Here is a 19,064-nt window from a genome sequence, read left to right as displayed (position 1 = left end):
ACAACAAAAAAAATACAGAAAATCACGTTAAAAAATGTTATAAATTGATTTGCATTTTAATGAGGGAAATATGTATTTGACCCCTCTGCAAAACATGACTTAGTACTTGGTGGCAAAACCCTTGTTGGCAATCACAGAGGTCAGACGTTTCTTGTAGTTGGCCACCAGGTTTGCACACATCTCAGGAGGGATTTTGTCCCACTCCTCTTTGCAGATCTTCTCCAAGTCATTAAGGTTTCGAGGCTGACGTTTGGCAACTCGAACCTTCAGCTCCCTCCACAGATTTTCTATGGGATTAAGGTCTGGAGACTGGCTAGGCCACTCCAGGACCTTAATATGCTTCTTCTTGAGCCACTCCTTTGTTGCCTTGGCCATGTGTTTTGGGTCATTGTCATGCTGGAATACCCATCCACGACCCATTTTCAATGCCGTTGATGAGGGAAGGAGGTTCTCACCCAAGATTTGACGGTACATGGCTCCGTCCATCGTCCCTTTGATGCGGTGAAGTTGTCTTGTCCCCTTAGCAGAAAAATACCCTCAAAGCATAATGTTTCCACTTCCATGTTTGACGGTGGGGATGGTGTTCTTGGGGTCATAGGCAGCATTCCTCCTCCTCCAAACACGGGGAGTTGAGTTGATGCCAAAGAGCTCCATTTTGGTCTCATCTGACCACAACACTTTCACCCAGTTGTCCTCTGAATCATTCAGATGTTCATTGGCAAACTTCAGACGGGCATGTATATGTGCTTTCTTGAGCAGGGAGACCTTGCGGGCGCTGCAGGATTTCAGTCCTTCACTGCGTAGTGTGTTACCAATTGTTTTCTTGGTGACTATGGTCCCAGCTGCCTTGAGATCATTGACAAGATCCTCCCGTGTAGTTCTGGGCTGATTCCTCACTGTTCTCATGATCATTGCAACTCCACGAGGTGAGATCTTGCATGGAGCCCCAGGCCGAGGGAGATTGACAGTTCTTTTGTGTTTCTTCCATTTGCGAATAATCGCACCAACTGTTGTCACCTTCTCACCAAGCTGCTTGGCAATGGTCTTGTAGCCCATTCCAGACTTGTGTAGGTCTACAATCTTGTCCCTGACATCCTTGGAGAGCTCTTTGGTCTTGGCCATGGTGGGGAGTTTGGAATCTGATTGATTGATTGCTTCTGTGGACAGGTGTCTTTTGTACAGGTAACAAGCTGTGATTAGGAGCACTCCCTTTAAGAGTGTGCTCCTAATCTCAGCTCGTTACCTGTATAAAAGACACCTGGGAGCCAGAAATCTTTCTGATTGAGAGGGGGTCAAATACTTATTTCCCTCATTAAAATGCAAATCAATTTATAACATTTTTGACATGCGTTTTTCTGGATTTTCTTGTTGTTATTCTGTCTCTCACTGTTCAGATAAATCTACCATTAAAATTACAGACTGATCATTTCTTTGTCAGTCGGCAAACATACAAAATTAGCAGGGGATCAAATACTTTTTTCCCTCAATGTATCCACATACTTTGGGCTATACAGTGTATTCACAATACTGCATTAAGTATTCATTGTGCAAAGCGCTTGCAGTACTGTGTAATTTGCTTACAATACTGTGAAGTGTGAAGTGTTTATTGTGCATGTTAAATATCACAGTATATCATAAATTCAATTATGGGTGCAGACCTATGGTGTGTTTTGTTTTTTAAAAGGTTTGTTAAAATCACAATTAGTGTGTATTTGTTCTTAAAAGTGCTATTGAAACTATTGTTATTATTATTATTATTATTATTATTATTATTATTATTATAGTTTACTAAATGTTACTTCATTGTCTCAGGACAGACGTACCATCAATGGTGGTGAATTTAAGCGCAGCAGTGTTGAGTGTTTGCACACGCTCTGCCTGTACGGTGATGTCTGCCTCCTGTAGAGTGTGTTTCTGCAGCAGGTCCTCCACTTCCAGCAGGTGTTTCCCAAAGTCTTTAGAGAGCAGTTTCATCTGCACAAGACAAGATCATTTTACTACTGCTTCTACAGATAAAAGAGACAAACTGCGAAACCATCAGTTACATAAACAATGTGCTAATCAATAAGCATGTTATTCTATTTCATGCTAGTAATTAAATGTATTAAGTGATATTACTTGCATTGTTATATATAGACAATAGTAAAAATTAACTTAAATGATTGAACAATATTAACCCTTGAGTTAACCCTTTCATTGTCATTTTGTCTGTGTTAATGCAAACAGCATAAATTTAGCAAAAGGTGTGTATTTTTATTGGAATTTTAATATTTCACCCTCTTTGCTTTCATAAATCTATTTTAAACTAGGTACACAAAATAGTTACACTAAGGACCTTAAGGACAAAAATGTCCACACTGAAACCCATGCAATATTTAATCCCTGTGACGTTAATAGGCTTTTATTTTGTTGACAAGGTTTCAAAACACAATGTTTTTTGTTGTTTTTTTATTTCTGAAATGTGTACTATTTTCTCAGGTTTAGCCTATGGGGAAAATACATGCTTTTCCTTTTTTCTGATTCTGCTATATTATAGAGCACTGCAGACCAACTGAATAAATGATGCAGCTATAATTGTGTGGGTGTGTTTGTATGGATAACAGAGTTGTGGTTTGTATGTGTGTACTGAAAATTTTTATATGTGAACAGTTTGAAAGAAAGAAATTATATTGTAGAGGAAATCACAAATCCCACCCCACGTATATGAGTCAAAGAAGGTTACTGAGCTTTGAAGATTTTTGCATTATGAAAAGAAACTGGCGTTTAAAGGGTTAAAATTCTGAAAATGAATGAATGTTTGGTAATTATGATCAGAACTGATGCTAGTAAAAAATCGAAGTCAGTGAAAGTGTAAAAAATATTAATATCTAATATTCTATGACAGTTTTTTGACATGGACATTTTTGTCCTTTATGGACCTGAGTGGTAGGTTTTTTTTTTTTTATCTGACCCTGCATAAAAATTATGAATGCATCAAAAATGTTGTTGTTAATCATTGACATATCAAAGACTGTAATAATCAAAGAAACAAAATTCTGCTTAGCATTTAGTGTATGGAAAATAATTATTATTTTTCTTTTTTTCATAAAATAAAAAACATCTGTGGCATTATGTAAGCAAACCAGCATGTAAATGGTTACAATTCTGAAAATGAATGAATGTTTGATGTCAGTGAAAGTGGAAAAAAATATTCATATATAATATTTTTTATGACAGTTTTTGGACATGGACATTTTTGTCCTCTATGGACCTACGTATAACTTTTTTTAATTGACGCACAAAGATTAAATTGCTGTTTTATATTATAGACGGCTGGACACAGATACAGTACATACATGGAATGGCAATGTATTTTACCAATCTATATAAAATGTTTTATAACTGATTTTTGTATAATTTAGAAAGAATATTATGTTTCTCTCACACCTGCATCTCCTCCATCCAGTCGATCATGTAGACCATCTCCTGGAAGGTTTTTTGTAGCGCTAGGTTTTTCTCCAACCGTGTTTTTCGAGCCGTCACAAGCTCTTTGAGCAGATCCCATTGTTTTATAATGTTGTCTTTCCTAGCCATAATACGTCTGATGTCGTAATATCCTTCACTCTCCATCTCCATGGCCAGCTCCACCACCGCACCCATGCGCTCCTCATATGACGAGATGTCAGCCTCGATCGCCTCATGCTTCTTCATTGCCGCCTCTACTGCTGGCAGATCATAGCCAAAATTGTCCTGAAAGAAAAATGCATGACAAAATGAAGAAATGTTATCAATATTTTTGGGGCTCTCTGGAGGAATACATGTACAGTGGAAGCTTAACCCTACTCTGCAGTTTATGCCTCAGCAGCAGGTACACTGCTCAAAATGAGCAATTTATAACAATTAACAGCAAAATCCTTAGAGAAAAACACACATAATTATAATTAGCCAATCCTATAGCTCAAATTCTCTATAATCAATTTGATGAGTATAAACATTATCCTGATGGTAATGGATTTCCAAAAGCCACCGCCATGCTCAAGGCTTCTCCTGATAATGTGTATGTGTACAGGTGGCAGTGTAAAAATGCGATGGAGCGAATGGGACAACCATTGAAATTAACCAGTAAAATAAATTACCATACCATAAACCTAAAAACCTCAAATCATATTGTTATAACCAGCATACTGCTTTACCTGGGAAACAAGCCGCTGGTTCTCATTAAGCCACGCCTGCCTCATGGTGGTTTTGTGATCAAACCGCTGAGCAAGTAGCTCAAGTTTCTCCTGACGAATCAGCTCTTTCCTTAAAGCCACACCCCTTTCATGCTCTGCCTTCTCTAGCCTTTCCCATGCCTTAAACAAGAAAACAGATATCCATTGTAAAAGAGCATTTAGAACAAGCACATTACAGTATATTTTAAAACCCATACCCTACATTCCAGGTCTTTTTTAAAGCTCCCTTATCAAATTTTCCCTTCTTCTTTTCCCATTAGCCAATGTAAGGGTAGTTTTTAAGTACTTCATCTGCACACGTGAGGTCGTTTAGCTGTTAGATTAGGGATCAAATCAACCTAAACTTCAGGAATACCAACCACAAAAATAAGGTACCAGTGTCTAAGGAAAACAGAGCTATCTGCACAAGTGGAATTACATTTTTAGACAAAGCTTTAGCAGTAACCATTCTTTCTTCCATACATTTTCATATACACACACATAAACAGTTATTAAAGGGGCAGCTAGCGTCAATGGGTTAGCAAGACTAAGCTCCCTGTCCTTTAAAGGAAAGAAAATTAATATAAGCTTTAATTTTTGGGATCCATATTTCTTATTTGCAATTAATAAATGAGTGCAACACCACCACCAGCGGTTGTAAGAAAAACCACACAGAATGGTATGAAGCGACGCTGTGGGTTAGGCGTAACAAGCTTAACACTGTAGATTCACGCAGCCTATCGGTGACAGTTGTGTCATGTGATTACACACACTGAGATCTGACCTCCATTTGGGCTATTATTATTATTATTATTATCAATGAGATTTTGTAACATAATATAACTCAACCCTAATAGTTTCATTGTCAAGTTAAACCCCATTTACCCCATCTAATATCACTAGCAGCCACCACTGGTTACTAGTTCTACCTTGTTGATGTCAGAAATGAGCTTTCCATCATGAGGCACATATAGCTTCTGGTTGTTGGCTCTGAGTTTGCTTTGGATAGTAAAGAGTAGCACCTCAAGGTTCCCTTTATCCTGGAACCTGCCAGAAAAAAACATGTTTTCACAATTAATGTTTCAAAGCCATTATGTATTAATACAGTTAAAGTAAACATTTTCCAAACAATATACACAAAGTTACACAACACACAAGTAATATTTCCTTGTAGGAAATTGACTCCAAGCAAATTGGAATACAACAATTAAAAATAATAAATAATATTAATATTAATATTAGTGTTAGAATATAGTACTAAATAACAGTAATATTATCTTGTAATAATAATATTATTTGGTATCCATGAGGCCACCAATAGTGTTATTGGCTAATGTAAACCTATGCTGTGGAAAGACATCTCAAATGATCAATATTGTTTTATACAATTACTATTATTGTCTAACGTTGCTGTAAAGACAGCTACTATTGATGCTTTTAATACTACCTTTTTAACAAACACAATACAGTCGCAATAAAAACAAACGTGTATTAACGTTACTCAGTAAACCCGGTAAAATGTCGATAGTAGGTGCCTTTAGGCAATTGCTAGATAAAATGGTACTAGCTGATAAATGAGAATGTGCTAATGGTAAATGTTAAAATAAGTTGTGAGATGAGCATGATAATTGCTAATGCTGTTCAGTGGAAAGAATACTAACAATGGCTGCACTTAAGCTAATGCTTTGGTGTGTTGCATACTTTATAGGCTTCTCAATGGTGCAGTAGGTTGTGAAGGCCTGCAGCTGTTGCTGTACTCCTGTTAGAGAGTTAGCAAACTTCTGGTTGCTAATGATGCTAATGGTTTTTTCAATCCACTCCAGCAGATCGGACGCCAGAGCTTCATAACGCTGAATAATCTTCTCAGCTTCAACGGCGTTATCCAACACCTACAGGGAAAAGACATCATGTCATCGTGGAATCATCATTTATAAGTAATAATTTTGTGGTTAATGTCATGAGTGTCACTTTGGTGCGATATATTTGTTTCTAAATTTAGGCTCAGTTCAAATATCAAACTAGTCAAAATTAATAAATGTAGTGGGGCTTTTTTTGTGTATGTTTATTGGAGGAGAAATATAGCCACAGAGATTATATTTTGCCCAGCTATAACCGTGAATTTGTGAAAAATACACTACTGGTCAAAAGTTTGTGGACACTTTATAAAAAAAATTCATTCGAAAACTAACATTTTCTTTACAAAAAAAATGTTGCTTTTTTTAAACGGATGACTCGGAGCGAAATATTCTGACAAGCAGCCAATAAGTGTCCAGCATAGGTGGGAACTCCTTTAATACTGTTTTAAAAACATCTCAGGGGGATTCCTCAAGAAACTGGTTAAGAAAATGCCAAGAATACATTTCTGGAAATTCTAGGCAATTCTACTTAAGATGCTAAAATACTAAATTATTTTGATTTATTTAGGATTTTTTGTCACAACATAGTTTCCATAGTTCCATTTGTGTTAATCCAGAGTTTTGATGACATTATTATTATTCTAAAATGTGTGGGGAAAAATAATAAAAATAAAGAATGAGTGTGTCTAACCTTTTCACTGGTAGTGTATGTATATATTTGTTATATATCTGTGTCATGTAAAATAAATTGAAATACCCTGGATATTAGTCCTCTCACCTTTCCAATTCTTTTGCCCTCTACTATAAGAGCTTTCATTTTGGAGAAGTAGTGGTAGTAGGACACAACGTATGTTATAATAGACTTCTCATCTGGATTCTCAGTGTTCACATCTGAAAGATAAAATGTGTTAATTTTTAAGAAATAAAATTAAGAAAGAAAACCTCACTTAATCAATTTAATGACACTATATAGCGGGGTATAATGTGTAGATGATTAAATTGTACCCTCTGGATCAAGAAGTTTAGTGAGTCCGAGGCTCTGCTCGGCGATATTGAAAGCTTGTTGCAGATTGTGTGTAGCATTCGATCTGGTCAGCTTGTGAAATTCGATCAAATCAGGCCTGAAACACGAATGATACTCATCTTAAATCAGTGATTTTTAGAGGGAGAGAAAAGCATTTGTGTGCATTGACTAAACATAAAATATGATATATTTTAGAAAATGAAATATACTAAAAAATTTTATATTTATGTCATGATAATTTATCACAGTTCCAGTATTATGATTCCAATACAACATTTATGCAATGATATTTTTTCATTACTTCTGTCCACTATTTCCTTTTATAGGGAAAAGAATGATGTGATTGCCTTCTCTCAGAAGAGCACATGCGATGCTTTTTCATATTGGTACAAAAATACAGACCGCTGTCCTTTATCTCAGTGTCCAAAAATGCATCATACGTAGGTGGACTCCTCCTGAATGGAACGTTGGGATAATTATTACACTCACTGTCCACTTTATTAGGAACACCTGAACACCTGGCAGCAGCACAATGCATAAAATCATGTAGATACAGGTCAAGGGCTTCAGTTAATGTTCACGTCAAACATCAGAATGGGGGAAAAAATGTGTGATCTCTGTGACTTTAACTGTGGCATGGTTGTTGGTGCCAGGTGTGGTGGTATTTTTAAGTATTTCAGAAACTGCTGATCTCCTGGGAATTTCACACACAACAGTCTCTAGGGTTTACATATAATGATGCAAAAAAAAAAAAAAAACATCCTGTGAGTGGAAGGTGTGCAGGCTGAAACACTTTGTTGATTAGAGAAATTACAGGAAAATGACAAGACTGGAGCTGACAGGAAATCTATAGTAACTCAAATAAGTACTCTTCACAACCGTGTTGAGCAGAAAAGCATCTCAAAACGCACAATACATCAAAGCCTGAGCTGGATGGGTTACAACAACAGAAGGCCACATTCGATTCCACCCTGTCAGCCAAGAACAAGAATCTGAGGCTATCATGGGCACAGGCTCACCAAAACTGGACATTTGAAGACTGGAAAAAGACTAGGTAATTTTTTTCCCTAATCTTCAACTGTCCAGTTTGGCTCACATTCAAAAGATCACACTTTTTCTTCATTCTGATGTTTGATGTGAACATTAACTGAAGCTCTTGACCTTTACCTGCTTTATATAATCCATTGTGCTGCTGCCACATGATTGGCTGATTGGATGCGTAACTGCATAAATGAGTATGTGTACAGGTGTTCCTACTAAAGTGGACGGTGAGTGTATATTTTGATTTGTCCATAAAAACAATGTCTTACATGGTATGAGCATGTGTTTTCCTGACCTGTGTCGATGAATAAGGGCATTGAAAGCCAATCCATCTCTCCAGCATGTGGTGAAATTGTGGATGTTCACTTCAGGATATCTGAAGACACACATGCAGAAAATTTGGTTGGTTACTTACAATACTAGTTGATTATATTATAAATGATTAAATATTGGTTTTCATATTTTCCCTCTGTTTTCGGGGAAACTGTCTGTAAGCCCAAAACAAAAACCTCATTATGTACAAATTCTTATAGCTGTGGTTTCTACTTTTGCTGATCGATAAACGTAACTGTAATGCCTTCCTCCAATAATACCAGTGTTGTTATCAAAATGGCACACATGAATACTTTATGCTGCACAATGTAGTAGGGTACATACTATTTATTGTAGCATTATGCAGCCTAGTATGCTGTATGTGACAATTAGAAAGACAACCTATATGAACCTTATATGTACATACAGTATATACAGTTATGTATATACAGTATGTACAATTCAAGTGAATTCTTTTCTTTGCATATGCTGTTTGCATTTGTTGTGGTACAGTATCTGTCCAAGTATCTGCCCCAAAGTTGTTGTAGTACCTTAATGTTCGATGCACCAGGTGGGGTTTTCCCCTGTATTCAAACCAGGAAGTGTTAGTCTAGAGACTACTGTATCTTCACTGTTACAGGTTTGTAGTTTAAGAGTGACATTTTTGATTTGGTTCCTTACAAAAGTGTCTCGTCATCTCGTCATTTTAGATGTCTTTGCACTCAAAATGCTAAATTATTTTCAAATGGCTAATAGATGCCCTATTGTTATATCTAATTTGTGTTAGGATCAAATTCTGTTAACACACAACTCAGTACTTACATAAATAAATGAAATTCTAATTACAACCCCTGGCAAAAATGATGGAATCACCACACTTAGAGGATGTTCACCCGGCTTTTTTACTTCGTAGCAAATAAACAAAACACAAATATGAACAAAAATTTTTTTGTTTAATAGCTGGACATTCTGGCATTGTGAAACATACTTCAAACAAATTTAAATGAAATATTTTAATTAATGGCATATTTTTTCCCCTGATCAAGTAGAGGTAAAAATTATGGAATCACTCAATGTTGAGGAAAAACTTATGGAATCTCCTTATAATTTGCACTTCTAAAACAAATACCAACACAAGTCTAAAAATGCAAATTAGTCTCCGGTTAAAAGAGAGTGCTTACAGACCTTAAAAGTGTGCTTACAGACCTTTACCTTGAACTTTTTGAAAGGAAACATGGCCCCAACAAGAGAGTTGTCAACTGAAACAATGGAAAGGATTATAAAACTCTGTCAAGAAGAAAATCCAACACGGAGTGTTGCAAAAGATGTTGGTTGTTCCCCAACATGTGTCTAAAATTTGGTGCAAGTATAAACAAAATGGGAAGGTTATAAAAGGAAAACATACGGGTATACCAAGAAAGACAGCAAACGTCAGAATAGAAAACTCAAAGCGATAGGCCTTGAAAATAGAAAATGCACAACAAAACAAATGAAAAACAAATGCGCGGAAACAGGAGTCAGTGCTTGTGACAGAACTGTAAGAAATCGGCTGAATGAAATGGGATTTATATAGAAAAGCCAAATGAAAACTACCGCTAACACCTAAACAGAAGAAAACAAGGTTATCAAGGAGTGTGGATGATTGGATGAAAGTGATATTCAGTGATGAATCACGAATCTGCATTGGCCAAGGAGATGATGCTCGAACTTTTGTCTGGTGCTGTTCTAATGAAGCATATAAAGATGACTGCCTGAAGAAAACAATCAAATTTCCACTCATTTATGATACAAGGTCACATGTCAGATAAAGGACCAGAGGACATCTCAACAGTCAATGCACAGTTGTACATTGAAATTTTGGACACTTTTCTCATTCCATCAATAGAAAACAGGTTTGGTGATGATTAACCCATTTTTCAGGATGATAATGCATCTTGCCACAGGGCAGTGTTACATCTTTTCTTCAGAAAAGGCACATCAACGTAATGACATGGCCAGCAAACAGCCCGGATCTCAAGCTGTTGAAAATTTTAAAAATTGGTCCATGACAAGGCTCCATCCTGCAAAGCTGATCTCTCAAACGCTAATCGAGAAAGTTGGAACTAGCTTGATGGAGAGTATTGTTTTTCATTAGTGAATCAATTAATTCAAGCCATCATAGAAGCCCGAGGAGGAGCAACAAAGTACTAATTGTGATTTTTTTTGTTGATGATTCCATAATTTTTTCCTCAACATTGAGTGATTCCAGAATTTTTTCCCTCTACTTGATCTGGAAAAAATACGGCATTAACTAAAACAATTTAATTTAATTTGCTTGAGGTATGTTTCACGAAGCCAGAATGTTCAGCTATTAAACAAAATTGCTTTGTTTATTTACTATGCAGTAAAAAATCTGGGTGAGCATCCTCTAAGTATGGTGATTCCATCATTTTTACCATGGTTTGTATTCTCAGGCCAACTCCAGCCTCAGCCTTACTGAGGATATTCAATATAAGAATAAGGCTCTATTGAAACAGTGGAATGTGGCTGAATGAAACACTCTGCTCTGTGTGCAAGTGACACTTAGTGATCTTGTTCTTTAGTTCATTCATTTAAACATTCACTCTGAGCATAACAACAGCTCATCAGACACCTAAGTGGACTTAGTTAACTTTATTATTCTGTGAAAACATATACATGGACTTGCCCATGAGAAAAATGAGTCTCACCCTGCTGTTTTCATCTGGCACCACAGTAACAGTGCATCTTTAGCCGAGCGTGTCTCCCTGTTGTCCTCTGTCTCAATTTTAATCACTTGGATCTGTCAAAGAAAATCAGGATCACAATGCACAGCGCAGTTAGACTTTGTATAGGCTTGTGAAAATAATTACATCTTACAAAACACCTAAGAAGTCCCTTTCGAGTATGAAATATTGTCCGCTCAAAAATGCTTCCCCACTGAAAAAGTCTGTACAGCAAAATAGATTTCCTCCTTGTAACACAGCCATGGCAGCCTAATCTCATACTACAGTGAGGGAAAAAAGTATTTGATCCCCTGCTGATTTTGTACGTTTGCCCACTGACAAAGAAATGATCATTCTATAATTTTAATGGTAGTTGTATTTGAACAGTGAGAGACAGAATAACAACAAAAAAATCCAGAAAAACGCACGTCAAAAATGTTATAAATTGATTTGCATTTTAATGAGTATTTGTCCCCCTCTGCAAAACATGACTTAGTACTTGGTTTAAAAACCCTTGTTGGCAATCACAGAGGTCAGACGTTTCTTGTAGTTGGCCACCAGGTTTGCACACATCTCAGGAGGGATTTTGTCCCACTCCTCTATGCAGATCTTCTCCAAATCATTAAGGTTTCAAGGCTGACGTTTGGCAACTCGAACCTTCAGCTCTCTCCACAGATTTTCTATGGGATTTAGGTCTGGAGACTGGCTAGGCCACTCCAGGACCTTAATGTGCTTCTTCTTGAGCCACTCCTTTGTTGCCTTGGCCGTGTGTTTTGGGTCATTGTCATGCTGGAATATCCATCCACGACCCATTTTCAATGCCCTGTCTGAGGGAAGGAGGTTTTCACCCAAGATTTGACGGTACATGGCCCCGTCCATTGTCCCTTTGATGCGGTGAAGTTGTCCTGTCCCCTTAGCAGAAAAAAAAGCATAATGTTTCCACCTCCATGTTTGACGGTGAGGATGGTGTTCCAGGGGTCATAGGCAGCATTCATCCTCCTCCAAACACGGCGAGTGGAGTTGATGCCAAAGAGCTCCATTTTGGTCTCATCTGACCACAACACTTTCACCCAGTTGTCCTCTGAATCATTCAGATGTTCATTGGCAAACTTCAGACGGGCATGTATATGTGCTTTCTTGAGCAGCGGACCTTGCGCGTGCTGCAGGATTTCAGTCCTTCACAGCGTAGTGTGTTACCAATTGTTTTCTTGGTGACTATGGTGCCAGCTGCCTTGAGATCATTGACAAGATCCTACCGCGTAGTTCTGGGCTGATTCCTCACTGTTCTCATGATCAATGCAACTCCACGAGGTGAGATCTTGCATGGAGCCCCAGGCCGAGGGAGATTGACAGTTCTTTTGTGCTTCTTCCATTTGCGAATAATCGCACCAACTGTTGTCCCCTTCTCACCAAGCTGCTTGGCAATGGTCTTGTAGCCCATTCCAGACTTGTGTAGGTCTACAATCCTGTCCCTGACATCCTTGGAGAGCTCTTTGCTCTTGGCCATGGTGGAGAGTTTGGAATCTGATTGATTGATTGCTTCTGTGGACAGGTGTCTTTTATACAGGTAACAAACTGATATTAGGAGCACTCCCTTTAAGAGTGCGCTCCTAATCTCAGCTCGTTACCTGTATAAAAGACACCTGGGAGCCAGAAATCTTTCTGATTGAGAGGGGGTCAAATACTTTTTTCCCTCATTAAAATGCAAATTAATTTCTAAAATTTTTGACGTGCGTTTTTCTGGATTTTTTTTGTTGTTATTCTGTCTCTCACTGTTCAAATACAACTACCATTAAAATTATAGACTGATCATTTCTTTGTCAGTGGGCAAACGTACAAAATCAGCAGGGGATCAAATACTTTTTTCCCTCACTGTATATCCATAGTAATTCTAAAGTTGTAAAAGTTATAATCACTCTATGTGCAAGGAGAGTATAGAAGCTGCACCTTACCGTGACGTGCTTTTTAGATACAGGAGGTTAACATAATAACAATGGACTCTACAACATGTGCTAAATGGCCAGATTCAGATAGGAGTCAAAACAGCACAAACTGTATTATCAGGTTATACTTTATATATAGTATATTTACATGAAAACTGGCCTCTAAGAGTGTTAATTATATTTAATCAACGCAGTTATGCCACTAAAAACATGAGTTTTCAGTATTAATCATCACATAACCAAACTACTGTTTTAATCAAATGGTTAAAACTGTAAATGTGAGTAAACCACCTATATACCAGTCACCAAAAACTGAACATAAATGAAAAAAAAAAAAACAACAACTTGAATCTTGACACCTACAGTCTACTGCCAAATGTTGGTACCTCTGAAATGCTTCTTTTCTGCCTTTTTTCTCTTTCTCTTCCCTCTGTGTCCCTTCATATCTTTCTCCATCATTTCTTTTCTCTCTCTGTTTTTCCCTCTCTATGCTGCAGTGTTTAAGCTTGACCTGCTGACTGAGCAGAGAAACTGAACCGGCTCTCAGAAGGGGAGGGGAGGGAACGGTGACGTGAAGGGAGAGAGAGAGAGAGAGAGAGAGAGAGAGAAGCTACCTTACATGAAATAAAGGGACATAATGAACAACAAAGAGGTGGTGAGAAAAATTGAGTGGGAAATGATTGAAATTCATAAAGACATCGAAAGAAATCGATAGACGATATTGGAAAAATAAACTGATTAGAAAAAGGGGACCAGGAAAGAAAAATAAAACAGGAATGAAAGTGAGAGGTGGAAGAAAAACCAAAATAGAGGAAAGAAAAGAAGGAAAAGAAAGAGGAATATGAAAAAAGAAATGATGTAGGAAAAAGAAAAGGAGATGAAAGAAGCAGCTATAATAGATTCAATGAATGGAAGAAGGGAGAAAAGAAGAGTAGAAAAGAGAAGAGAATGATGTTTTAATTTACATCAGATGAGGTGGATAGGAACAAGGAAAAAGAAAATGACTCAGAGGACACTTTCACAGTCACAGAGTTTCAGAATGAAAAGACAAGATCAGTATTGTTGTTGTTTTTTCACTTTTGGGAAACTGTTGCTCTCTTTTCTGCAACTCCTGAAGATGCAGACTACAACAATAATCCTTAGTCAACAACCTCATCACATGTAAATCATTCAAACTCCTATTGCTGTTTTCAGTCACCTCGCTACTAATGAAACTCACCTGTTTGCAATCACACTAGTCCCTTTAAATCAACCGGACTCTCTGCATTACTAAGCCTCACTGTGTTATCTGCCAATCTTGATTAGTGTTTTATCCATCTGCCTCTTGTTTACTGTTTTAGTTTTGTCTAGTGTTTGCTGATCACATGACTATTTGTCTGCTTCACATTTCTGAGTATTGCCTAGTTCTTTGTTTGTCTGCTACAGAAAACCCACATTTTTAATGTTGTAGCCCTATTGCTCTAATGGCTTAGAACAACTGTTCTAATTCTTTTGGTCAATTTTAAACCTATTTCTATAAGGACAGATGCATGCTTCATTCCAAACACATGAAACACACACACACGCGCACACACACACACGCACGCACAGAGCAGTGGATCACACAGACTCTGCAGGAAACAGAATGGCAGCCAGAGATCAAATGACTCCAGCAGTGTTAAAAAAAGGACACCTACCACACACCCTTGAAACTAGATCAAACACAAACACTGACCGATAAATATGACTACAACATACTGCACTAAGAATAAACTAAGCCGCAATTTGAAAATGGACAAAAACCCAACACACCTTACAAAATGTGTTTAGTTCTTATTTGAAATTGCATTTAGAAACAGACATATGTGGGCGTAAATACCATAATATGACCTCAAAAAATAATTTACTATGTATTAATCTTGGTAGATTAGTACAGTATCTCACAAAAGTGAGTACACCCCTCACATTTTTGTAAATATTTGATTATACCTTTTAATGTGACAACACTGAAGAAATGACACTTTGCTACAATTTAAAGTAGGGAGTGTACAGCTTGTGTAAGAGTGTAAATTTGCTGTCGACTCAAAATAACTCAACACACAGCCATTAATGTCTAAACCGCTGGCAACAAAAGTGAGTATACCCCTAAGTGAAAATTTACAAATTGGGCACAAAGTGTTAATATTTTGTGTGGCCACCATTATTTTCCAGCACTGCTTTAACCCTCTTGTGCATGGAGTTCACCAGAGCTTCACAGGTTGCCACTGGAGTCCTCTTCCACTCCTCCATGACAACATCACGGAGCTGGTGGATATTAGAGACCCACAGATGCTCAATAGGGTTTAGGTCTGGAGACATGCTTGGCCAGTCCATCACCTTCACCCTCAGCTTCTTTAGTGTGTTTGGGGTCGTTATCATGCTGGAATACTGCCCTGCGGCCCAGTCTCCGAAGGGAGGGGATCATGCTCTGCTTCAGTATGTCAAAGTACATGTGGGCATTCATGAGTCCCGCAATGAACTGTAGCTCCCCAGTGCTGGCAGCACTCATGCAGCCCCAGACACTCCCACCACCATGCTTGACTGTAGGAAAGACACACTTGTCTTTGTACTCCTCACCTGGTTGCCGCCACACACGCTTGACACCATCTGAACCAAATAAGTTTATCTTGGTCTCATCACACCACAGGACATGGTTCCAGCAATCCATGTCCTTAGTCTGCTTATCTTCAGCAAACTGTTTGCGGGCTTTCTTATGCATCATCTTTAGAAGAGGCTTCCTTCTGGGACGACAGCCATGCAGACCAATTTGATGCAGTGTGCGGTGTATGGTCTGAGCACTGACAGGCTGACCCCCCACCCCTTCAACCTCTGCAGCAATGCTGGCAGCACTCATACATCTATTTCCCAAAGACAACCTCTGGATATGATGCTGAACATGTGCACTCAACCTCTTTGGTCAGCCATGGCGAGGCCTGTTCTGAGTGGAACCTGTCCTGTTAAACCGCTGTATGGTCTTGGCCACCGTGCTGCAGCTCAGTGTCAGGGTCTTGGCAATCTTCTTATAGCCTAGGCCATCTTTATGTAGAGAAACAATTCTTTTTTTCAGATCCTCAGAGAGTTCCTTGCCATGAGGTGCCATGTTGAACTTCCAGTGACCAGTATGAGGGAGTGTGCGAGCGATGACACCAAATTTAACACACCTGATCCCCATTCACACCTGAAAACTTGTAACACTAACAAGTCACATGACACCGGGGAGGGAAAATGGCTAATTGGGCCCAATTTGGACATTTTCACTTAGGGGTGTACTTACTTTTGTTGCCAATAGTTTAGACATTAAAGACTGTGTGTTGAGTTATTTAGAGGGGACAGCAAATTTACACTGTTACACAGTGGGTCTGGTGTCTCTCATAGATTCTCTATGGGGTTCAGGTCAAGCGAGTTGGCTGCCCAATCATGCACAGTAATACCATGGTCAGCAAACCAGTTACTAGTAATTTTGGCACTGTGGGCAGGCGCCAAGGCCTGCTGGAAAAGGAAATCAGCATCTCCATAAAGCTCATCAGCAGATGGAAGCATGAAGTCCTCTAAAATCTCCTGTAGACCCTGCATTGACTCTAGCCTTGAGAAAACACAGTGGACCAACACCAGCAGATGACATAGCACCCCAAATCATCACTGTGGAAACTGTGGAAACTTCACACTGAACTTCAAGCAACTTGGATTCTGTGCCTCTCTACTCTTCCTCCAGACTCTGGGACCTTGATTTCCAAATGAAATGCAAAATTTACTTTCATTGATTGTGTGTACTGAGCCAGACTGAGAGATTAAAGTCTCAAGAAACCTTTGCAGGTGTTTTGAGTTAATTAGCTGATTAGAGCTACATTTCTGTATTATAATATTTTGAGATACTGGATTTTGTATTTCCATGAGCTGTAAGCTGTAATCATCAAGATGAAAACAAAAAAAAGGATTGCAATATTTCACTTTATGTGTAATGAATCTAGAATATATGAAAACAATTTTTTGAGATGCACCTGTATGACATGAAACTATCATAAGATATACAGTACTGTGCAAAACTTATAAAGAATGTAAGCCATAATGAAATTCTGTAAAGATGCCTTCAAAATAATGAAACACATAAAACTGAATATGATGTGAAAAAAAAACAAAGCACACGCTCAGGTACATGTGCAGTTTTTTTTTTATATATATATATATATATATATATATATATATATATATATATATATATATATATACTGGTTGATTTTTAAGCATCATGGAGAACTTGCAAAACTACAGTGACTGTCGAATTTGCTTCTGTGTCTGTAGGTAAACCCGGACTGCCTCCATTCTTTTTTTTGTCTGAAAAAACTTGAAATATTATTTAATGCCACTTTCTTTAATGACATTTAACATTTCATATTTATAGAAAATTAGTGTTTGGAAACCTAAAATGTGCTCTTCTCTTCTGACATGGTTATTCAGATAACATCAAATAAATGTCAAAGACAAAGTTTATATTAAAAGATTAGGGTGAATAAGACTTTTGCACAGTACTGTATGCAATGCACACACTACCTGATTGTGTTCAGTGCTACTTGAAGTTAGTTGCTGACTTAAACATTAGTGTTCACTGTGTATTTTCCATCTTATTGTATGCTTTATGTACAGTTTTGTCTTATAACTACAAGAAGCCCCTTCCATTTCATTCTGCGGTGCATCGTGGAACAGGTGTCCATTGCTCCATAATTAATTTGTTGGAAAATTGAATTCATAATCCACCTCCTTTCACTGTGCTACAGTACATCTGTTTGTATTTCTCAGTGTGAACACAAACAAACAGCTATTTATACTCAAATATGGTCTACAGTAGTACAGAAGTACAGCTGAGGCCAAACATGTCCATACACCTAGAAGGACAGACATTCAAACTCAAACTACACACATTTCATTTTACCATACATTTCAGTGTTAAGTCACTTAGGGTATCTACTTTATTTCTATAAGGGGTAATTTCCAAATAATAGCAAAGAAAGATTTATTTCAGCTTTTACCTACTATCAGATTTTCATACACTTTGGTAGTATTTGGTGCATGGCCTTTAATTGTTTAACTTGAATTCAACTCTTGGGTTAACCTTCCACAAGCTTCTCACAATAAGAAATTTTGCTCATTCCTCTTGACAGAACTAGTGTAACTCAGTCAGGTTGGTGAGCCTCCTTGCTCAGACACTCTTTCAGTTCAGTGCACAAATTTTCTATGGGATTCAGGTCAGGGCTTTGTGATGGCCACTCCAATACTTTCACTTTGCTGTCTTTACAACTTTGAAGGTATACTTAGGATCACTGTCCTGCTGGAAGACCTACTGTAGTTGCGAACCAAATTTGAACTTTCTGACAGATGTCTTGAGGTCTTGCTTTAGTATATCTAGACATTCTTCATAGGGCTAGGTCTTTGGCCTGGGGATAACCTGCAAACTTCAATATGTTTTTTAATGCCAGTCTTGGAGTAGGGGCGTGTTCCCTGCAATGGTGGATGTACATACTTTGGCATTTTTAGCCTGATGCCTCCAACTCCTTCATCAGTTATTGTCTTGGGTTTCAGGTGAACCTTTTGGTGCAAAGTCTGTTCATCTCTGGGAGTTAATTTGTGTCTCTTTCCTGAATGACACCATTTCTGTGTGGTGCCAAGAGTTTTAGATTTGCATACCATTAATTGTACAGATGATAATGGTACATTCAGGATTCAAATTTCTCCTAAAGAGGAACCAAACTTGTGGATCTCCATGATCTTTCTGAGGTGTTGACTGCGTTGCTTGGGTTTTGCAATGGTATCAATGGCAAAAATGCATTGGCTCTAAAGGTTAGCCCTTAAATACAGCTACAGGTGCTCTCCCAATTAACTCCTAATTATGCCATTTGACCAATCAGAAGCCATTACATCAATCTGTGGAATCTTCCAGACTTTTTAAACAGACAGTCAACTTG

At 37.9% G+C, this 19,064-nt stretch overlaps 1 protein-coding gene across 1 annotated transcript in view; it reads right to left on the bottom strand.

Annotated features, from left to right (window-relative positions):
* Positions 1–19,064, bottom strand: part of LOC108264651 (spectrin beta chain, non-erythrocytic 4) — a 100,709-nt gene that overhangs the window by 78,966 nt on the left and 2,679 nt on the right. Inside the window, exons 4-12 of the mRNA XM_047155032.2 lie at positions 11,132–11,223; positions 8,407–8,487; positions 7,052–7,167; positions 6,825–6,937; positions 5,892–6,079; positions 5,120–5,237; positions 4,173–4,331; positions 3,427–3,729; positions 1,824–1,974 (exon numbers count right to left, since the gene is read on the bottom strand). Coding sequence (XP_047010988.1) covers positions 1,824–1,974; positions 3,427–3,729; positions 4,173–4,331; positions 5,120–5,237; positions 5,892–6,079; positions 6,825–6,937; positions 7,052–7,167; positions 8,407–8,487; positions 11,132–11,223 — 1,321 coding nt within the window. The remainder of the gene's footprint in view (positions 1–1,823; positions 1,975–3,426; positions 3,730–4,172; positions 4,332–5,119; positions 5,238–5,891; positions 6,080–6,824; positions 6,938–7,051; positions 7,168–8,406; positions 8,488–11,131; positions 11,224–19,064) is intronic.

The sequence above is a fragment of the Ictalurus punctatus genome, chromosome 4 (genome assembly GCF_001660625.3).
Source record: "Ictalurus punctatus breed USDA103 chromosome 4, Coco_2.0, whole genome shotgun sequence".
Classification (NCBI taxonomy): domain Eukaryota; kingdom Metazoa; phylum Chordata; class Actinopteri; order Siluriformes; family Ictaluridae; genus Ictalurus; species Ictalurus punctatus.
Note: the sequence above shows the minus strand (reverse complement) of the source record. Positions and strands in the feature narration are given on the sequence as shown.